General features: G+C 43.6%; 1 protein-coding gene across 1 annotated transcript in view; it reads left to right on the forward strand.

Moving 5' to 3' along the window:
• Window positions 1-23,377, forward strand: part of EDEM2 (ER degradation enhancing alpha-mannosidase like protein 2) — a 36,207-nt gene that overhangs the window by 7,445 nt on the left and 5,385 nt on the right. The window contains exons 5-10 of the mRNA XM_049779213.1: window positions 4,569-4,694; window positions 7,988-8,199; window positions 11,112-11,253; window positions 13,210-13,334; window positions 16,016-16,160; window positions 22,154-22,275. Of these exons, the coding sequence (XP_049635170.1) occupies window positions 4,569-4,694; window positions 7,988-8,199; window positions 11,112-11,253; window positions 13,210-13,334; window positions 16,016-16,160; window positions 22,154-22,275 (872 nt within the window). The remainder of the gene's footprint in view (window positions 1-4,568; window positions 4,695-7,987; window positions 8,200-11,111; window positions 11,254-13,209; window positions 13,335-16,015; window positions 16,161-22,153; window positions 22,276-23,377) is intronic.

Raw genomic sequence — 23,377 nt, forward strand, 5'->3', positions numbered from 1 at the left:
ATAGCTCCTGGCAGGCATGGGGGACCATATGGGACACCGGGATTCGAACCAACCACTTTTGGTCCTGGATCGGCTGCTTGCAAGGCAAATGCCACTGTGCTATCTCTCCGGGCCCATCAGTAGTGATTTTTGTGCTCAAAGCTGTGAGTAAACTCTGAGCACACCTAGATGTAGCCTGCAAACAAAAAATCAAAAGAATTGTTTTATATTTATATAGTCTGATTTTGATATAGTAACTAAATGTCACATGTAGTTCTTGACATATTTGAAATGTGTTTACTGCAACTGAAAAAAATGAATGTCTATACCATTAATTTTACTAAGTTTAAATTAAAATAGTGTCTATTTAAATAGTTTAAATTAAAATTAAAATGTGATTAGTGATTATTGTAATATAAGGGCAAGTCTAGGGAGTTAGCTTTCAAATATTGATATTCAAAGGGGAGTATTCTGTTCATGACTGAAAGCCAACTACAAATATGCTTGTAATCATGGTGCTTAAATAAAGATTTATAAAAACAAAACAAAACAAATATTGCTATTCATCAGAACTACTTGGAGCCACTTAAAATGCTAAATATTTTTGTTTTTCTCTAAAGCTAGTGAATTGACTTTATTATGATTGGATGCTAGAATCAGTGTTTTCTGTAGGTTTCCAGTGATTCTAGTGGAACTACTATAGCCCTTCTGTGCAGTGACCCTCTCTTGAGACCATCAGTGGTCTTACCAGCTATTCCCTCCCGTTTAGCAATTACATCTTTCACCTGTATTTTACTCATCTTTATTTTGGATGCTTTCAGGAATGGAAACTTATATTAGAGATAATTGATATATAAAAACTAAAAAAAAAAAAAATAAAGATAGGGTGCCAGAGTCATAGTACAGTGGGTATTTTACTTGTCTTGAATGTGGCCGACCTGGATTCAGTCCTTTGCATGGTATAAAATCCTGGTTTGAGACTCAGACCTGAGTTTGAGACCAAGCTGGATCTCAATTTCAGACCCCAATTTATCATGTAGCAATTAAGGTTTTCCCTTTACTCTTTTTCTGATATGAATATAATAATTCTAGCCTTCTTTTGGTTGACACTTGCCTATTTATCTTCTTATACCCTTTTACTTTTAACATACCTATATTTATGATTAGGTATATCTTTTCTAAATTATATATGATTTTTTTTTTTTTTTTTTTGGTTTTTCAGCCACACCCGGCAGTGCTCAGGGGTTACTCCTGGCTGTCTGCTCAGAAATAGCTCCTGGCAGGCACGGGGGACCATATGGGACACCGGGATTCGAACCAACCACTTTTGGTCCTGGATCGGCTGCTTAGAAGGCAAATGCCACTGTGCTATCTCTCCGGGTCCTATATATGATCTTTTATTCTAGCAATTTTTATACTTAATCTACTTAGATTTACCTTAGTAAATCTAATATATTTACATTGGTTTTCATAATATCGTGCTTTTTTTCTTCATTTTCTCTGTGTTTTTGTTTGTTTTGGGGCCACACCCTGCTGTACTCATGGATTGTTCCTGACAAATTCAGGTGATCACATGAAGTGCCAGAGTTCCAACCCAGGGTTGCATGCAAAGCCAAGTGCCTTACCTGTTCTAATATTTCTGTTCCTTTCTCTTTTCTTTTTTTTTTTTTATACCTTCTCTACTTCTTTTTTCCCATTTCATATTATTCACACTAATTTCAAATATTTTTTTTTCTCAGTGCTCCAGGACTAGTCCTGGCTTTTAAGTTGCCAGGACTAGCAACCCTGGAGTTGCTTGGGGGACCTATATAGGCTATGCCAGACATAAAACCTGGTCAGCTGTATGCAAGGCAAACACCTTACCCCAGATAGTATCTTTCTGGCCCATTAATTTAAAAATTATGCATGGCATCTAAATATATCATGAGAATTTCTTGAATGTAATTTGACAAGGCCTAAATTTACTGAAAATCTTTCTTTTTCTTCTGAATAAAATAATACAGAACCTGACTGTTTACCCCAACTATATGCTGTGGTTATGAATTTATTTCCTTGGTTTTATATGTTGTAGTTTTAGATTTATTCAGGTTTACCACTTTTTGGACTCTTTCCTTCTTGTGTGGCCAACATTGCATCTGTGATCCCTTTCCTTCTTTCCAAAATACTTTCTTTGGAAAGACCTTCAGTGCAGCTGTGCTCTTGGCAAACTTTCTCTGCTTCTGTTTGTAGAAAGGACATTGTCTTTACCTCACAGTCTGAGTTTAAACTTGAGGAATATTTTTCTGAAGGCCCATAGTTTTAGGAGGTCAGATATTTCCTCTTAGCACATTGAAGTAAATGTTCTCTTTGTCTTCTGGCTTTATTGTCATTATTAAGAAGTAATCTGTCAGCATCTGAGCAGTAGTACAGTTGGTCAGGTGTCTGCCTACCACACAGCCAATCTAGGTACAATCCCCTGCATCCCATATGGTCCCCTGAGCCTGGCAGGGATAACTCCTAATCTCAGAGCCAAGAGTAACCCCTGAGCACAGCCAGATGTGTCCCCCACCACCTCCCAAAGGGAAAAAATGAGTAATCTGTCAGGCCAGGGATATTGCTCAAAGGGCTGGAGCCTCTTTAGTGAGAACTTCTAATTGCTATCTTTGTTGATGAATATATATGTTTTTTTCACTTGGGCTTCTCCTTTTGAGGGGGCTGTCAAGCAGTATTTAATGAAACTTGGATGCCTTTCCAAGTTATTCTCAGCAATTAGACCACGAGGAAAGGGATTTCAATGCCAGTGCCTGGGGATGCACAGGCCTTGCTGTGCTGGGATCCACTGAACCCCTCCGAGGGTGATCAGGGCCTCCAGGGCTACCCCTTGCAAAGCTGAAGTCCTTGGGATACAGGGTCCCAACAGATCACTGGGCACATCTGCCATAATCCTGGTACTATTTCCCCAGATCCTGTCTCCTTTTAAGCATTTTAATTCTGAAAAGAAATTTTTATTTTATTCTGAAAAAAAATTTTTCTTGTCAGAAACATCACAAATTCAGTATACTGTGGGTTTTATTTTTTAATTAATTTATTTAAAGAAAAAGTATTACATAGTTGATATAACTGATAAAAATACATTTTTAAAATGGGAGGTAGGACAAAAACGGAGGTGTAGGGAGGACAATTTGGTGATGGGAATCCCCCCTGATTTTATGTAAATATGTACCTAAAATATTATTGTCAACAATATGTAAGCCACTATGATCAAAATAAAAATTATATTAAAATTTTAATTAAAAATTATCAAAAAGTAATTATTAAAAAGTATCACCCTGAAAAAAAATACATTTTTAGCAAGACCAAAAGCAACATGTTTTAAAAAAAGAGAAAATTTAAAGAAAAACAAGAGATGGAAGAGAAAGGAAAGAATATTTTTGAAAACTATTGACTTACAATGAATTCATTAAAGCACCAGCAGAAAGTTTAGTAAACTCTTCTTTTTTATTCTGAAAAAATTTTAAGTAATTAAAGTAAATACTATGCCCATCACCCAGATTTAACACTTGTTATCATATGAACTCCTATTTCTTTGAAATCTTTTATCTTTAGCATTGAGTGGTTTTATCACGATGTATACATTTAGATATTTTTTAAAATTTTTGTTGTGAATTATTTTTACCCTCTATATTACTCTGAAATTTTTGTTTGTTTGTTTTGTTTTTTGGGGGGGGCACACCCGGTCGTGCTCAGCAGTTACTCCTGGCTGTCTGCTCAGAAATAGCTCCTGGTAGACTTGGGGGACATATGGGACACCAGGATTCGAACCAAACACCTTTGGTCCTGGATCGGCTGCTTGCAAGGCAAAGGCCGCTGTGCTATCTCTCCAGGCCCCTGAAATTTATTTATTTATTTATTTATTTTGGGGGGGGGGCACACCCGGCGGTACTCAGAGGTTATTCCTGGCTGTCTGCTCAGAAATAGCTCCTGGCAGGCACGGGGGACCATATGGGACACCGGGATTCGAACCAACCACCTTTGGTCCTGGATCGGCTGCTTGCAAGGCAAACGCCACTGTGCTATCTCTCCGGGCCCTGAAATTTATTTTTAAGTTAAAAAAATTTGTTGGAAGGAACTGGAACAAGAATATAGTGGGTAGGAAACTACGTGCATGCAACCAGCCTGACTTATATCTCTGGAACACTATATAGTCCCAAAAGCTCACCAGGAGTTATCCCTGAGCATGGAGCCAGGCGTAAGTACTTAGCACTACCAGATATGGCCCAATTCCTGTACCACCAAAAGGGAAGGGTGCTTTGGAGCCATAAAGATCTGGTTCTGCCATTGATGAGATAGATGACCCAGGGCTTATTACTCTATTTCTCGGATGTCAGTATTTATTAGTGGACAGTGGTATAGTGTTGTGTCCACAGTAAGGCCCAAAGACAAGTGATCACTCTTGCCTTCATAACTCACCAAGAAGGGGAAAAATAGTATAAGCTTAACTCTGTACTAATATGTGAGGCTCACCCCTCCTCATGGATCCATCATTCAGGTATGATTTGGACATAAGAGACCATCCCTGGAACCTGACTCTTTCTCTATCTCTCGTATAGTGGTCGGAGGACTTCTGTCAGCTCACTTGCTCTCAAAGAAGGCTGGTGTGGAGGTGGAGGCGGGATGGCCCTGCTCAGGACCACTCCTGAGAATGGCTGAGGAGGCAGCCCGGAAACTCCTGCCAGGTAACAGCCTCACGAGTGGTGGGAGACATGTAGTCAGCTTCTCTTATTGGAGAGGATAATGCTAACGCTAAATTTACTCCTGTCATTTCTCCCTCACACATTTTACTTTCTGATGCTTTGAAGGAAATCAGGAGACCCCTGGGCATTTTGAGGATTTGCTAGGCCTCTGACCTTGAAGAGGTGAGAGATAAATCTCTCTGTGGCAATGAAGGACAAAGTGGGAAGTGGGAGGCTATTCCCCTGCAGGCCAATCTTCTGGGTAGAAGACCCTTAGCCCTATTCATATGTGAGTTCTTTGACTCACTCCCAGAACTTCCAGAATGAAAGGGTTACCAAGAACAAGAGCTTTGGCCTGAATATGAGGTTCTAGACTCAGCACTACCAACCACTAGCTTGATCAAAGTACTCTTTTCTTTTCAGTTTCCCTGAGTATCAAATAGAAACCCTGGGCTGGAGAGACAGTATAGTGGGTAAGGCACTGATCCTTGCACTGATCCTATATGGTTCCCTGAGCCCTGCCAGGAGTAATTAGAGTGCAGAGCCAGGAGTAACAGCCTGAGTAAGTCTGTTGTGGCCCAAAAGCAAAAACAAAACAAATGAAACTCTAATTCCCACCTCCCTGCCATTTTGGGCTAAAATGAGGTCAGAGGGGAGAAAGTGTTTGGAAAGCCTTAAGCACCTTTGAAAGAGAGGAACTTGTTTGGAAGCCACAAGTTCAGCCAGGGCTGAAGAACGAGCTTGGTGTGTTTGTCTGGGATAGGCAGGTGGGGGGGCAGCATCACTTGGACAGAATGTTCTCTTTAGGGTGTGGTGGAGGCCCACAGGGCTGTTTCCACCCAAGTGTGTCATGGTCAGCTCTCTGTCCCTTTCTCTTTCCCCTGGTGTTCCAAAGCTCCCTCCCTGTGTGTGTCTCCATGGGGATGAGCTGCAGGACATGAGCAAGCTTGGTTCACAGCATGTGGCTCAAGTTTCTCCTTGCAAGCATAATGACCTTGTAAGCACAGTATGTAGTTTATTCCTATAGGCAACTAACTGGTTGTACCCCACACTCTTTTTTTCTTTATGCCAGTGTTAAAGATTAAACCTAGGCCCTCATATGGACAAAGCATATGCTCTACACCCCTGGCCCTGGGTGCTCTCCTCCCCCTTTTGGGTCATTTAAGGAACTTGCATCTTTAGGACAGTACAGTACAGCATGTAGGGCATTTGTCTTGCATGTGGCCAACCTAGGTTCGATCCCTCATTCCATATGGCCTCCTGAGCACTGCTGAGAGAAATTCCTGTGTGCAGAGCCAGGAATAAGCCCTAAGTATTGTTATATGTTGTGCCCCTCTCCTCCCCCCCACCAAAGTAGCATGCATTTTGAGGCATTCACATTGAAAAATGCCTGTGTCTCTACCATTCTGGTCAAGAAATAGATTTTATTATGCCCCCTCTTTTTAAAACAACTTGGCTTTCCTGAAATAGTCCTTTGTGGCCTTTTCAGTTACATTCTCCTTGCTTGCCTCCCGTGGCTGTCACATAACAAATTTTTCATCTCCAACTGCATTACTGGGCCTCCGATTTTATTTGGTGTAGCTTTGGGGAACCATAACCTGGCTATCTGTGGTCAGAAGCTATTCCCAACCTTTTGCTTGAGGGTTGCTGCTGACAATGTTTGGGGGACTATACAACATCCAGGAATGAACTTAGGCCCACAAAGCCTGTGCTCCTGCCCTATGATTTATATCTCTGGCCTCAATTGGCAGTTTTATTCATAGTTTGGTTAGTCACACTGGTCTCTCTGGGGTTGTTAGGCTTTTAGGCTAGGAGGAAATATAACTGACTATTTAGTTCCATGCCTAAATTTAGAAGGCCCTGTAGGGGCAGAAGGGGGCTCAAGGGGGACCTTGGCAGAGTCAAGGAGGTGGGTGCGGGGCCGGGAAGGTGGCGCTAGAGGTAAGGTGTCTGCCTTACAAGCGCTAGCCAAGGAACGGACCGCGGTTCGATCCCCCGGCGTCCCATATGGTCCCCCCAAGCCAGGGGAGATTTCTGAGCACATAGCCAGGAGTAACCCCTGAGCGTCAAACGGGTGTGGCCCAAAAAAACAAAAAAAACAAAAAAACAAAAAAACAAAAAAAAAAAAAAAAAAAAAACGGGGCCGGGCGGTGGCGCTCGAGGTAAGGTGCCTGCCTTACCTGCGCTAGCCTAGGAGACGGACCGCGGTTCGATCCCCCGGCGTCCCATATGGTCCCCCAAGCCAGGAGCGACTTCTGAGCGCATAGCCAGGAGTAACCCCTGAGCGTCACCGGGTGTGGCCCAAAAACCAAAAAAAAAAAAAAAAAAAAAACAAGGAGGTGGGTGCCTGACAGCCATTTTTAGCCCAGCTCCTGTTGGCTCTTTCTGCCCTTTGAGGCATTTCTTTCCAGGCCTGACTTTTCCTACTGTAAATTGGAAAGTATCAGTGATTTCAAGACTCATATCCTTCTTTATAACATTGTTGTGGGTTTTGTGTATATGTGTGGGTGTGTGCATGCATGCATGCATGTGTGTGTGTATGTATATGTGTGTTGAAAAGCAAACCTGGGCCTCCTTGCATGCAAATCATGTGTTCATCCCAGCAAGCTGCAAGCTGATTCTCTGGTCTGTATTATTATTAGAAATATTTTAGTTTCTAAACTCTTTATTTAGAGTACAAAAATCTGAGATTGATTCCTCAGATTACTTGGGTCACCATGGTATTTGCAGATTATCTGGATCACCATGGTGTTCTATAAACTGAATGGTCTATAAACTGGGATGTAGCATAGCAATAGAACACTTGCTTTGCCTATACAAGGCCCAAGTTTTGATCCCAAGCACCACAAAATGGATTAGTTTATATAATTAAAAACTAACCCTTCTCCCACATAGAAAAAGAAAAGTACCAGGTCTGAATGACTTCAAACGGGGCCACTTGCTCTTCAGTGGCCGCTAGCACCCATGTTGGCTTTAACCCCCTTTGGACTAAATCACCTGCATGGCCCCTGAAGACATATTGCAAAGAAATAAATGTCGAGCTCTCTAGTGAGTGTGTGTGGGAAGGTGTAACCATTCAGGACAGCCACCACTGCTCTCTTTATCCCAAGCAAGATCCTGGGGCTTGTTTAGAGTAGAGTGTGACTTGAGCACCCCTCTCATTGGGTCATTGCTTTTGCTGTGGCTCAGCCCCTAGCAGACCACTGAAGAGATCAAGGAAAGAGTTGGTCTCTCCTTGTTCAGACCACCCACACCACCTCTTCCTTGTCTGGAATCCTGATTTTGCAATGGCTCAGCCTTTCAGACACCCACTGGTATGCCATATGGAACAGTGAATCTGCTTCATGGTGTGAACCCGGGTGAGACCCCTGTCACCTGTACCGCCGGGATTGGAACCTTCATTGTGGAATTTGCCACCCTGACCAGCCTCACTGGCGACCCTGTGTTTGAAGATGTAGCCAGAGCAGCTCTGACACGCCTCTGGGAAAGCCGATCGGACATTGGGCTGGTAAGGTGACTGCCACCCTTCCTGGCTGAATCAGGCAGTCCTGCCAAGGGAAACTTAGGGTGACCTCTAGAATGGTTCAGGAATTAGTCTGTGGATGCTGAATGGAAACTAAACCTCTAAATCAAGTTTTTGGCTCAAAGAGCAGGAGAGAATTATTATCTGGCAGGAAAAGCAGCTGTCTTAAACTCTGCCACCTTGAACCTCTGTGATTCCTTAGAAGGCAGGTATTATGCTTTGTGCCCCCAACTCTCTCACTCAGCATCCAAGAAAGATCAGTGGCCTGTCTAGGCTGACATTTTTACTGTCAACCTGCTCTTCTGAAAATACATGTTCTGATACCCGGTCCATGAAAATAAAAATTTATGATCAATGAAGTTTTTTTTTGTTTTTGGTTTTAGGGTCACACCCGGCAGTGCTCAGGGGTTATTCCTGTCTCTATGCTCAGAAATCGCCCCTGGCAGGCACAGGGGACCATATGGGATGCCAAGATTTGAGCCACTGACCTTCTGCATGAAAGTCAAATGCCTTACCTCCATGCTATCTTTCAGGCCCCCTGACCAATTAAAGTTTGAGAAATACATGAAACATTATTTTTTGTTTTGGAGGGGAATAAAGAACACGAGCAGGTTAAAGATTGATGAAATTTTATAATTCATCTATTTAATATTGCTTAACTCAACCTCCCTTAAATTTATTTGACCCCAGTACTTCCCTTTCCTCTCCAGTACCTATTGACCCATGGAAAATGAACACACTTTGGACTAGATGACCTTTCAGGGTGTTTTCAGTCCTTTAACTGGATAATCCAAGGAAACTCATTGTAGTTATGCCAACGTTGTCCAGGAAATAGCACCAGATTTAGTCAAAACTGGGTTTGAGTACCTACTTCAAAACTGTGACCCTGGGGGCCTGGAGAGATAGCACAGCGGTGTTTGCCTTGCAAGCAGCCAATCCAGGACCAAAGGTGGTTGGTTCGAATCCCCGTGTCCCCATATGGTCCCCCGTGCCTGCCAGGAGCTATTTCTGAGGAGACAGCCAGGAGTAACCCCTGAGCACCGCTGGGTGTGGCCCAAAAACCAAAAAAAAAAACAAAAAAACAAAAAAAAAAAAACCTGTGACCCTGGGCAAGTTACTCAACCTTTCTGATCCTCAGTGACCTAAGCAGTCATTTTGATGTGTTAATATCTCCTTGTTGAGTCATCGTGACTTATGGAGACTGTTTTGTCTGAAGGTGATTCAAATGGAGACACAACTTAGGCAGAGTCTGGTTCTAAGTCAGCTTGAAAAGAGAAACTTGGATGAGGAATCCTTGATGATCCCTTGATGGAGACCTGTAATAAGACCAAATCTGGCAGCTTCTCTGAACGGGATCTTTGTGGACTGTGTCATGCCCTACCCATATCCCCTCACACCTCACATTCATGGACCCTGGCCTGTTTTCCAACTGCCATCATTCACAGCTCTACCTTGGACTTAGCAAGTGCCAGAAGTCTTTATGGCTTTCACTCAGCTGGGTGTCTGGGATTTCCTGCTCTTCTGAAAGAGGCCCCCATCAGTGGCAGGTACTCATGGAAACCTGTGGAGCAGCAACCCAGTTTGTTGTCCCAGGAGTGGGATAGTAACGTCAAGACTGGACTCCTAGAGCTGCCCAACAGGTTTGGTGCCATTTCCTCCAGAGGGCCTTCCCTTTTGTAGGTTCCTCTCTCATTCTTCCTTCTATTTTTTTTTGTTTGTTTGTTTTTGGGTCACACCCAGCAGTGTTCAGGGGCTATTCCTGGCTCTACACTCAGAAATCGCTCCTGGAAGGCTCAGGAAACCATATGGGATGCTGGGATTTGAACCACCATCCTTCTGCATGCAAGGCAAATGCTCTACCTCCATGCTGTCTCTCCAGCCCCCCTCATTCTCTCTTCTGCCCTTTTTTTGTGTGGGGTCTCATCTTCCCCTTTGACTGCTTGTAGCCATCTTTGGTAAGGGTTTGCAGAACAATGGGCCAAAATTGATTGTACAGCTGGTAGGACACTTGCCTTGCATGTGGCAGACCTGGGTTCAATCCCTAGCATCCCATAGAATCTGCTGAGCACCACTAAGAGTAATTCCTATGTGCAGAACTAGGAATAACCCCTGAGCATCAGTGGGTATGGCCCAAACCAAACAAAACATCTTTTAATTTATTTTTATGCCTTAGGGCTAGAGAGTTAGCTCAATAAACATATGAGCATATGCTTGCATATAGGAACTCCAGGGTGATGATGGAGTTCCTATATGCAAGCATATGCTCATATGCCCATCATCACATGGTTCTCTCCTTCATCACCCATCTCTACCTACCCCTCTCCCAACTCCTATGGTTCTGGGAACATCTCTGAATGCTGAGCCAGGAGTAGCACTGAGCACTGTGGGTGTTCCTAAAAGCCCCTCTCCCCCAAACAGTTCTTAAAGTCACACAGTTTATATAAAATTCCCAGTAGTTGAACCAGAGCAATAGAACCGCACAGTTTGCCTTGCACATGGCCAACCAGGATCAATCTCTGGCATCCCAGATAGTATCTGAGCATCTCAGCACAGAGTGAGTAATCCCTGAGCACTGCCAGGTATGGGCCCCAAACAAGCAAACAAACAAAATCCCAGTGGTATCTGTGACATTTCCCCTGCTCCCTGTCACCCACCTTCTTAGTTCCTCTTGTAGAAGTAGTCAAAGACTTCACAAAGGTGCAAGAGGTACTATCTCAATGTCAGATTTGTTGCAGAGCTGGCCATGAGCCAGCCTTGTACCTTAATCTTCTCTGCCTGACTGCCCATATGCCTTCCAGGAATCACTGGGGTACTTACCTTGCATCTCCCTACGCAATCAGTATTGAAGCCTTGTTTGGCCTGGAGCCTTCCTTTGGGACCATGTATCTTTCCTCTAGGTTGGCAACCACATCGATGTACTCACTGGCAACTGGGTGGCCCAGGATGCAGGCATTGGGGCCGGCGTGGATTCCTATTTTGAGTACCTGGTGAAGGGAGCTATCTTGCTGCAGGATAAGACGCTCATGGCCATGTTCCTAGGTAAAAAGGGCAGGGTAAGGGGCTCTTACCTTTGCCTTTCTTGCTGTAAATCCTCACTGATACATTTTCTGTTGTTCCCAGGCACCATGGAATCTGTACTGAATATCAGAACTTCCATGGACTAGCACTGTCTAATTGATTCTTACTGCACTGCTGCATGCCTTCTCAAAAGAGAAGCTGACCTGTGCTGCAGTCTCTGCATGATGCATTTCCTAGTTTAATTTTTTTAACTTTCTCTATCTTTGCACATATAGTTGACTTTTTGTCTTGATTACCATTTTTTCCTGTGTCCAATTTCTATTCACCCTTCAAGGCCCATTTTTAAAAAATGTTGTTTTTTGTTGTTTTGGGGCCATACCCTTTGGTGCCAGTGCCTAGGGGATACTCCCAATGTATTTTTGGCAGTGCTGAGGATCAAACCTTGGCCTCCTACATGCGCCCTTTGAACTGTCTCTGCAACCCAAAGGCCTCATTTAAGTGACACTTTGACCCAGAAGTAGCTTGCTCCTTTCTCAGAGTATAAGCTTTCACCATCTTCCTTGAGGTCATTTCTGATCCACATTGATTGCTCTATGTATGTAGAATGTAATGTAAACCTTATTCACCTCTATTTCCTGCAAAGTACTAATTATTATGATAGCCACTCCTTTATTACATATTAAGTACTGTGATATGGCAAGTGCTATGCTGGATTTGGACCGCTTTACTTAATTCTTGTTATACACTATTTAGGCTGTCTTGTGTATTTGCTACTATCTGCATATTTATTATGCATCCCCTTCAGTGAATTCTTCAATGAACTTACCAAACTCTTGACCCTCACAGATGTACAATTTGAAGGATGGAGAATTGTTATATAATTATATTCCAATTTTTCTGGACTCCTATGCCTGAGAGCTAAACTCTTGTCTTCTCTCCCTTGCTGCCTAGAGTTTAGTAGGTGCTCAGTGCCTTATCACTGAGTGAATAAATGACTGAATAATCTTATAGGTCATATATTTTTACATTCCTCACTTTTCTGTTATTAAAGCTGAGACTAAGATGGAGACTAAGACTAGGTTGGCTCAGGGGTCTAGAGAGCATTCTTTTCCTATGGTTTGAATTTTAGCACTGCAAGTTCCCCAAGGAACACTGGGAGTGACTCACAAGCGCAGAGCTGAGAGTAGCTTCTGAGCACTGGTAGGGATATAAACCCATCCCTTTTCTTGCGAAACAAGAAAGAGAAAGGAAGGAAGGGAAGGAAGAAAGGAGGGAGGGAGAGTTAAAAAAATGAAAGAAAAACAAAAAGAATAAGGAAAGAAGGAAAAGATGGAAGGAGGGAGAAAGAGAAGAGGGGGGAAACTTGCCCAATGTCACAGCTTGCTAGTGAGAACAATGAAGCTGGTATTTGAGTCTGGAGTTTGACTCCAGAACTCATGAACCTTTTCAAGTGCTTTGTAGCATCCTAGTCTGCTTTGAGGTGAGGCCCTCACAAGATCAGTTTAAAAAGTATCAGGTTATGGGGCCGGAGTGGTGGCTCAAGGGGTAAGGTGTCTGCCTTGCCTGCGCTAGCCTAGGACAGACCGAGGTTCGATCCCCCAGCGTCCCATATGGTCCCCCAAGCCAGGAGTGATTTCTGAGTGCATAGCCAGGAGTAATCCCTAATGTCACCGAGTATGGCCCAAAAAGCAAACAAACAAACAAACAAACAAAGTATCAGGTCAGAGAGAGAGATAGTAGTTAGTAGATTGGGAGCTTGCCTTGTGTGCAACAATCTGGATTTGATGCCTGGCATTCCATATGGTCCCACAATTCCTTCCAGGGGTGATTCCTGTGCACAGAACCAGGAATAAGCTCTGAGCGCTACCAGGTATGGCCCTCAAACCAGAAAACGTGTTTGTCCATCCTTCTATTGTCTATTGTGTCCTTTTTGTCTCCCTAATCACTGACAAGCTCATTTTCTCATTTCCACTACAGAATATAACAAAGCCATTCGAAATTATACTCGCTTTGATGACTGGTACCTTTGGGTGCAGATGTACAAGGGGACGGTGTCCATGCCTGTCTTTCAGTCCTTGGAGGCCTATTGGCCTGGCCTTCAGGTAGGCACAGTCAGAAAACCCATTGTTTCATGGCACTGGTAAAGAAAAAAATAAAAAAGTTCATTCTTGTTTCTGTTTTTGATTTTGGAATTGTGGGTTGGAGTGGAAGAGAGACTTCCAATGAATTAGATTTAAGCTTTTGCCAGACTTGTTTTTCCAAGGCAAGCTTTGAAGTGTCAGGAATTAAGTTTCCTGTTTGCTGTTGCATATTGGGTCACTTAGGGGAAAAAGTAGTGTTAGGGCTGGTGAGATAGTACAGGGATTAAGACACATGCTTAACTAAATGGCAGCAAGCAGTGCACTTAATCTTGTATGTGACTGACCCAGATTCTATCCCCGGTGTCCCATATGGGCCCCCTGAGCCTGCAGAAATGATCCCTGAGTGTAGAGCCAGGAATAAACCCTGAACAGCAAGGTGGAGCCCCAAAACCAAAACAAGCAAATAAACAAACTTTAGATGCTGATTAATATATGTGCTTTGTATTTTTTTCACTGAATTTTTTTTTTTTTTTTTTTTTTTTTTTTGGTTTTTGGCCACACCCGGCGATGCTCAAGGGTTACTCCTGGCTGTCTGCTCAGAAATAGCTCTTGGCAGGCACGGGGGACCATATGGGACACCGGGATTCGAACCAACCACCTTTGGTCCTGGATCGGCTGCTTGCAAGGCAAACGCCACTGTGCTATTTCTCCAGGCCCCAGCACTGAATACATTTTGATCTTTTTTTTTGGTTTTTGGTTTTTGGGTTACACCCGGCAGTGCTCAGGGGTTACTCCTGGCTCTATGCTCAGAAATCGCTCCTGGCAGGCTCAGGGGACCATATGGGATGCTGGGATTCAAGCCACCATCCTTCTGCATGCAAGGCAAATGCCTTACCTCCAATGCTATCTCTCCAGCCCCAGCTTTTTGTATACGTATATGTGAGTAATCCCTGAGCACCACTGGATGTGGCCCCCAAACCAAAAATAAATACATAAATAAATATAAGAAACCTTTATAAAAATTTGTAACCCAGTTTATTGGTCAGGAGGGTTTTTTTTTTATGACCCAGGACTCTATTCCACAGTAAGTTAGAGATTGTTTACCTTGTTTCTATACTGTGGACAATAGTGAAAGAGATAGTTTAATCTCCCTTTGTATAATAAGTATATTTTAGAAAGTTGAAGAAAAAGAGTTTCTTCCCTAATTAACTTTATAGAGGAAGAGACACAAATATATAGTTAAACAGATACACTGTAATGAAGGAAATAAAGAGGCTGAGAGGGGCTGGAGTGGTGGCGCAAGCAGTAGGGCATCTGCCTTGCACGTGCTAACCTAGGACAGACCATGGTTCCATCCCCCGGCGCCCCCAGATGGTCTCCCAAGCCAGGAGCAATTAATGAGTGCTTAGCCAGGAGTAAGCCCTGAGGGTTTTGGCCCAAAAACCAAAAACAAAAACAAACAAAAAAAAGAGGCTGAGAGAGTTTTAATTGGAGACCAGCTTTGGATAAGAGAACCTCTCAGGCCCAGTGCAATAACACAGCAGTTAGGGCATTTGCCTTGCACGTGACTGATCCAGATTTGATTCCCCTTATTTCATATAATCTCCTGAGTCTGCCAGGAGAGATTTCTGAGCACAGAGCCAGGAGAACACTGAGTGTCCCTGGTGTGGTCCAAAAATCAAAAAAAAAAAAAAAAAAAAGTGGGGGCCTCTCATAAATAGTTAGTAATTCCAGAGAATTGAGGTAGACTATGGGATGTGGGATGATGTTAAGAATTATTATGTGGGGCCGAGAGATAGCATGGAGGTAAGGTGTTTAAGGTCAGCAGTTCGAATCCAGGCATCCCATATGGTCCCCGGAGACTTCCAAGAGTGATTTCTGAGCACAGAGCCAGGAGGAACCCCTGAGCGCTGCTGGGTGTGACCCAAACCCCCCCCCCAAATTATTATGTATGAAGGTCTTGAAGAAAGATGTTAGATGTATGACCAGAGACTCACTGAGCACATTTTGCATGCAGGAAGCCTAGGCTGATCTCTATCACTGCATGATTTCTCAAAGCATGACAGGACCCCTCAACGGTGAGCCAGAAGTTTCTCCTAAGTTTTCCCTGGCTTCCTCCCTCCCCTACCTCCCAAAAAAGGAAAAGAAGAGAAAAGAGGAACCAGAGAGGTAGTACAGTATGGCACTTGCCTTGCATAGAGCTGACCCAGGTTTGATTCCTTCACAATATATAGTTCGGCAAACCTAGCTAGGAGTCTGCCCTGAACACAACTGGATTTGTATTCTCCCTCACTCCCCCCCCACCCCAAAAAAAGAAACGGGCCAGAGAGATAGCACAGCGGTAGGATGTTTGCTTTGCATATCTGACCAGGACCAATGTTGGTTCTAATCCCAGCATCCCATATCCCGGTGCCTGCCAGGAGCAATTTCTGAGCAGAGAGCCTGGAGTAACCCCTGAGTGGCATCAGGTATGCCTCCCCACCAAAAAAAAAAAAAAAGAAAAGAAAAGAAAAAGAAAAGGAAACAAAAAAAAAAAAGAGAGAGAGATAAGTGTTTATCTTGCCTTGCACACTGCTGACCCAGGTTCAAACCTCAGCATCTCATATGGTGGCATTTTTTTTAATTTCACAGCTTTTGTCTGGGTTGTATGTGGGTTTTGAGGCCTGATGGTTCATTTCCTAACTATTTTTTCTCTCCTACAGAGCCTTATTGGGGACATTGATAATGCCATGAGGACCTTTCTTAATTACTACACTGTATGGAAGCAGTTTGGGGGTCTCCCAGAATTCTACAACATTCCTCAGGGATATACTGTGGAGAAGCGAGAGGGCTATCCGCTTCGACCAGGTAAAGAAGCCAATTTCTCTCATTGCCAGTCCACTGCTCCCTTTCTCCAATTTGAACCCTCATGCCTCTACAAGACTTCAGGTTTCCCTAAGATTTGAAAGAAAGATAATTCCTTTCCCTCTTTGCTCCAGCCATTCATTCTTCTAGTGGCTCTGGGTACTTTTCCTGCTAGGAATTGCTTATTCCCATTATTTTAATAAGGACACTGAGGCCCAGTGGTTGAAATTATTTGTACAAGACTGTTCAGTGTAGGAGTTTGAAATGGAAGTAAGATTTCCTCATTTAATCATATGCTTAGACAAACTTGGATTCCTTTTGAGTTCCTATGAGTATGATTTCAAAAAGTGGGACAAACCCAAGTCAGCAGGTCAGAGAAATGATTCTTCTATGGTATGGAATGTGAAAACTTGGCCTTGGGACTTTGGCAATGAATCAACCAGTCTTGTTCAGCTCCCTGTGTGCAGCCCAGAAATCAAGATGTAGAGAACGAAGGATTGACACTCAAAATCATGGTCTGAAGTTCTTTTTTCCATACTGATCCTCTGATTCACTGCAGGAAAGTTCAACAAGGAGAGGAGAGGAAGGGGAAGGGGGAGAGAGGAAGGAAACTTTGTCAGCACACCCAGTCACCCCCCCACCCCAAAATAGGTTACATTCCCATTGTCCTCACCACTTTCCTTCTTCCACCTGAATGCCTTTTAGCTTGAGACAAGCCTTCCAGTGGCTTCTGCCCATTCTGCCCTCCTGACTCCAGTAACCCAAGTGATTGTTGTAGGAGTTGTGGGGGTGAGAGGAATAGCAGAGGAACTAAAAAAGCATCTTCAGGATCAGGAAGATGGCTTAGGGGCTGGGGCTTGTGCCTGCTGTGTAGGCCTGAGATTTAATTCCTAGCATCACATTGATTCCACCCAACTCCAAACATCACCAGCATGGTCCTGGTGGCCTCTAACTGGGCTCTGAAAGTGTCCCCAGGACCTTTTGGGCACTGCTTGGAAAACCCCAAGAGACATTTCAGAAAGTTACAAAATCTGAGTGCAAAGCCAGAAGTAAGTCTTGAGAGCTCCTAGATGTGGCCCCCAAACAAACAAAAAGTGACACAGCAATTTGAAGAACTAAGATCATGTGTTAGTTGCTTTTGACACTATTCAGGCTACTGTGCCTGGAATTTCACATGCATTTGTTCTCATGAAGGTGACATATACTGTGTTACCAACAGATGAAATGTAGGTCAAAGTTTGGGAGGAAATGTAAGACAGGCCTGTGCGGTTTTTGTTAGAAGGAACCTGCAATATCTTCTCACTGAGACTCTTGTTGAACAGCCTGACAAGTGGTTATCTTGCCTTCACTCTGCCACACTAACACCAGAGGGCACTCACTGGTCATGCCCTCTGTTCCAGGTGTCAGGCTGGCAGGAAAGGCTCAATGGAAACCATCATTACCCCCAGGGATCCAGGAATGCCCTAGTCCAGGGGTCCTCAAACTATGGTTCAAAGGCCACATAAGCACATTGAAAACACTTACCTGAACCACTGGGCATTTTTGCCACTGCTGCCTGTCCTGCTTAGTGGCTAACTCTCCCAGGCCCACAGTGTGCATATATGGAATGTGTGCCACACTTTCCGGCTCCCCTCCTCCTCTCTGTTTCTCAACTCCTCTTAGTCTCAGGGTAAGGTCCTCAGACAGCAGTCTGCCAAAAGCAGGCCATTTGGGCCCGGAGAGATAGCACAGCGGCGTTTGCCTTGCAAGCAGCCGATACAGGACCAAAGGTGGTTGGTTCAAATCCCGGTGTCCCATATGGTCCCCCGTGCCTGCCAGGAGCTATTTCTGAGCAGACAGCCAGGAGTAACCCCTGAGCACTGCTGGGTGTGGCCCAAAAACCAAAAAAAAAAAAAAAAAAAAAAAAAAAAAAAAAAAAAAAAGGCAGGCCATTTAAATACTGGTTAGTTTGTTGATTTAATTTTACTTGTTCTTCATTTGAAATATTGTATTTGTTCTTCTTTTGTTTTTTTACTTCTTTTTTTTAAATTAGTACAATTCTTTATTATAAGATAAAATTACATATTGAAGAATAAGTATAATTGAAACACCTATCTGTATTAAAGTTTATGTTAAAATTTACTTCTGGGCCCGGAGAGATAGCACAGCGGTGCTTGCCTTGCAAGCAGCCGATCCAGAACCTAAGGTGGTTGGTTCGAATCCCGGTGTCCCATATGGTCCCCCCGTGCCTGCCAGGAGCTATTTCTGAGCAGACAGCCAGGAGTAACCCCTGAGCAATGCCGGGTGTGGCCCAAAAACCAATAAATAAATAAATAAATAAATAAATAAATAAAAAAATTTACTTCTAAGTAAGATATGTGCAGTGTGTATAGGAATTTGTTCATTGCTTTATTTTTTTAAGCTACAGTATGGCCCTCTCAACAGTCTGAGGGACAGTGGACTGAACCTATTTAAAAAAATTGAGGACCCCCTGCACTAGTCAGTCATGCTTTCTACCCCAATGCAGTAGATAAGAAGATAAGATAAGTAGATAACAAGGAGATAAGATCCTGTTCAGAGTCATGGGGACCCCACGCATTACACTCTAGCACTCTAAAGAAAATGCATCACATAATTGACCATAATACTTTTTTTTTTTTTTTGGTTTTTGGCTTTTGGGCCACACCCAGTGATATTCAGGGTGTGCTCTGATTTCTGGCCATGTGCTCAGAAATTGCTCCTGGCATGGGAGACATTATGGGATCCTGGGGATAGAAACCAGGTGCGTCCTGGGTCAGCTGCGTGCCAGGCAAACGTTCTACCGCTGTGCTATCGCTCTGGCCCTGACCATAATACTTTTGTTTCCAGATAAGAGAACAGTTATTATTTAACAAATATAGGAAGAAGGGGCCGGCGAGGTGGCGCTAGAGGGAAGGTATATATATATATGAATGAAGAAAGAAGAAGAAAGTTAAAAATGAAAGAAAGAGAAAGAAAAGAAAGAAAGAAAGAAAGAAAGAAAGAAAGAAAAAAGAAAGAAAGAAAGAAAGAAAGAAAGAAAGAAAGAAAGAAAGAAAGAAAGAAAGAAAGAAAGAAACAAAGAAAGAAACAAAGAAAGAAACAAAGAAAGAAACAAAGAAAGAAACGAAAGAAAGAAACAAAGAAAGAAACAAAGAAAGAAACAAAGAAAGAAACAAAGAAAAATGAAAAAAGACAGTAGCAGGCACATTTGTGAAAATTGTATCTTCAATGAAGTCATTAATACAATGGCAGAAGCTTTAGTAAACTCTTGTTGTTAGCTGTCTATTCTGTTAGATTTTTAAATTAGGAATGAGAGCATCAAACAAATGAAGTCCAGAAATTCAAAGCACTATTACTAATACTGTGGCTTTGTGGGCATGGATACAGCTACCAGGCTTCCCGGAAGAAAGAAGATATGGGGGAGAGGGTGCCTATACTCACTCTAAAAATCCCAGGTGATATCAGCCCAAAGACCAACATACTTGAAATTTGGTCTGATTGGTGTCCCCAAAGGGAATCGTAGAGGGTCAGTGATGAGGCAGGGCCATCAGGAAAATAGTGATTCTAGGTGGATGCAGCAGGTGTGACTTGCGCAGGGCAGTGGCTTGGCCTGCCATCCCCTCCCAAGATGGCCAGCTTTCTGCTGTGTGGCCAGTATACCTACAATCTTTTATGAGTCAGTTTACATCTTTGATAAAAGTCTATGGAGCTGGCCTGGTTTGAACATAGTGACTGTGTTTGTGGGTGTGATTACCTGTTTTTGTTTTTTTTTTGGGGGGGGCACCTATTGGTGCTCAGGGGGTCGGAATTGAACTCTGGTTGGTCACATTCAAAGCAAAAGCCTTCCCCACTGTACTGTCTCTCCAGTATAATCTGGTCCTGATATCTGATCAGCAGTTTTGGGAGTGCAGAACCTCATCAACAGGCCTTTGTGGGTCTTGACCTCCCTAAGTCCAAATCAAAACTGAGGGCTTTCACAGTATTTGAGAGCACTGACTGGATACACAGGAAATGAGAACAATTACTGGTAAACTTAGACCCACATGTGAATAAGGGTAAATGAGATACAGGCCCTGGTGCCCTGATCTGGATGACTGCATAGAGCACAGGAAGGCTTCCTACAGTGCATTTACCTTTCCTTAGTGAAGCACATGTAGTCACCTCCAGTCAATATGCTCTAATCTGGGCCAGAGAGATAGCATGGAAGTAAGGCGTTTGCCTTTCATGCAGAAAGTCATCAGTTCGAATTTCGGCATCCCATATGGTCCCCCGTGCCTGCCAGGAGCAATTTCTGAGCATGGAGCCAGGAGCAACCCCTGAGCACTGCCAGGTGTGACCCCAAAACCACCAAAAAAAAATGCTCTAATCTGAGTCATAAGTATGACCAGTTGGATTAGTATTGTTGAGAGACTCCGGTTTTAAGTAGGAGGAAACTGAGGAGAGAGGAAGAGATCTTGACTCTGAATATAAGGACTAGAGTTAGCCAATCATAAACTGGGAGGTAAGAAAGTGCTAACCAAAAGGAAGAAACAAAAAGGGACCCTCGTGGGGGAGTCAGGGAGACCTTTGTTTAGAGCAAAAAGTACTCTTGCCTGGAATTTCTCCCTGAGGAGCTAGAAAGATAGTACTGCGGGTAAAGCACTTGCATGCATTTGACTCAGGTTTGCTCTCTGGCACCCCAGGTGATCCCCATGCCCACCAGGAGTGGTCCCTGAGTACAGAGCTAGGAGTAAGTCCTGAGCACAGCTGAGAAAAAAGAGAGAAAAAGAGAAGGACTGGAGCAATTATATAGCAAGTACTGTTCCATCCCTGGCTTCCCATAAGGTGCCCTAAGCCACCAGGAGTGATCCCTGAGTGCATATCCAGGAGTAAATCCTGAGCATAACGATTGTGGCCTAAAACAATTGCAGAAAATTCTTGGGGCTGGAGTGATAGCACAGTGTGTAGGACACTTGCCTTGCACATGGCCGACCTGGGTTAAATCCCCAGCATCCCATATGGTCCCCCAAGTCCACCAGAAATGATTCCTGAGAGCAGAGCCAGTAATAACCTCTGCTGGATGTGGGCCCTCCAAAAAAATTCTCCTCTGAAAACACTCCTTGTAGGCTGTATTCATGTTACAATGAGTTGTCTATCTGCCCATCTTATTCTGAATGTGTTGAATAGGGTGAGACTATCTATCTCCTTGTTCAGAGAACTGATAGTGTATCTTGTATCTTAGGTTGAATATTGGCTCTCAAATAACTTTTTTTTTGGATGGGGAGAACAGAAGTAGTGCTCAAGGGCCATACTTGGTTCTGTGCTTAGGGATCATACCTGTTGGTACCTAGATTCAAACCGTAGCCACAGTCGCAACTGAATGTAAGGCGAGTACCCTTCACCTTTATATGGTCCCCATCTCTTGAATATCTTAACCTTTATCTCTTTTGTTCATTCATGTCATAGAGACTTCATAATGATAGGCTTACAATCTTACATTTCTCAACTATGTTCAGATGTGAATAATGGGGTAGGGGGAAGTGAGGGTTAATTAAAATAAAAATTTATTTCTTTCTTTTGATCTCCAAGGTAAACGACCTTAATCACGGTACTTCTGTCTCTCAGTCAGTCCTTGTCTCTGAGTCAGGCCTTAGAAGGCTCTCAGTTGTGTCTGGAACCTCAATCTTAATCCCACTTCAGACTGCTAGAAATAGTGTTCATGTTGGGAGTCCCGTGCTGGGGTAACAGCTTGGATTCTGCTACTGTGGAGGGAGGAAGAAAGAGATCTCAGGAGATAATCAGCAACCTTTTTCTCCTGCCTTGTCTCTGATCCTGGTCTGAGCCTCAGGCTTCAGGGATATTAGCGCTGAAAAGTCAGCAAGAATGAGTTACCCCATGTTCCTCCCAGGTGGGGGCCCTACAGATGATAAATCGGGTGAAGTGTCTCTTTGCCCCAGGTTGGCTCCCAGCTGTCTCTGCTCAGCCCCTGGTTGACAAAGGTCTCTGTCACTTTGCAGAACTCATTGAGAGTGCCATGTATCTCTACCGTGCTACGGGGGATCCCACCCTCCTAGAACTCGGGAGAGATGCTGTGGAATCCATTGAAAAAATCAGCAAGGTGGAGTGTGGATTTGCAACGGTAAGTGTTTCCACAGGCCCAAGCATCAGGACCTGGCTCCCAGAGACTGAGAGCTTCTGAAGAGTGGGCCTGGGGACCTCTGGGGAGAACGCTGTTTTAGAGAGGTCAGGCCTGCCTTTATTTCATAGATGGGGACTCAAGAACAGAGAAGCTTCAGTCTTTGGAGTGTCAAACAAAAGTTTGCTGAAGCTCCTGTGCAGAGTGACTTTAGTAAAGTGGGGTTTGAGGGAGGAAGCCTCGAGAAAAGAGTGCTTCCACCCCTCTTCTTAGCACCTGGGGAAATTCCTAGAGAGGGTCAGGACTATAAGCACCTGCATGGAAAGCACACTCATGTCCCATCATTTCCACAGGTCAACTGTGAAACTGTCTGAAACCTACTTATTCTGCATGGCATGGGAGCTGTGCACCACCTAAGGTTTCGAGGCCCATGAATCAGGCTGGAGCAAGGAATTGGTCTTTGCAGGAAAGGGAAAGTCAGTCCTGACTTCAGTACAGGTGTTCCAGGTCTTCCTTGTCTTCCCTTATAAAACATAATAGTTTTAAAAGAAATCCAGAGAAAGGCTGGAGCGATAGTACAGTGGGTAGGGCATTTGCCTTGTATGCAGCTGACCCAGGTTTGATCCCTGGTATTCCATATGGTCCTCCAAGCACTGCTAGGAATATAGAGCCAGAAATAACTCCTGAGCACCATTTGGTGTGGCCCTAAAACAACAGCAACAAAAAGAAATGCAAAGATATAAGGGAAAAGAAAGAACAATGGGCTTCTCCAGCGTGGAAAAAGCAGAAAATGATTTCTGGGAGAAGGTTATATACAATTTCTTCAAATTGTCTTGGCCTGAAGTTCTCTGCATACATGAAAGTTTGTGAAACTTGTCACAAAGAAATTCTTGGACTCTTGATGGTCCTTTCACAACCTCTAATGTCTCCTATAACTTCTCCTTTTTCAAGGGGTCCACTGTCCTAGGGGTAAAACCTCAGTTTCTGGGCCCGGAGATATATATATATATTGTGACTTACAAAGTTCTACATAGCTGCATAATTGGATTTCAGACAAATAACGAATCAGGGCCAATCCCACCACCAGTGTCAACCTCCATTCACC

The sequence above is a fragment of the Suncus etruscus genome, chromosome 9 (assembly GCF_024139225.1).
Source record: "Suncus etruscus isolate mSunEtr1 chromosome 9, mSunEtr1.pri.cur, whole genome shotgun sequence".
Lineage (NCBI taxonomy): Eukaryota > Metazoa > Chordata > Mammalia > Eulipotyphla > Soricidae > Suncus > Suncus etruscus.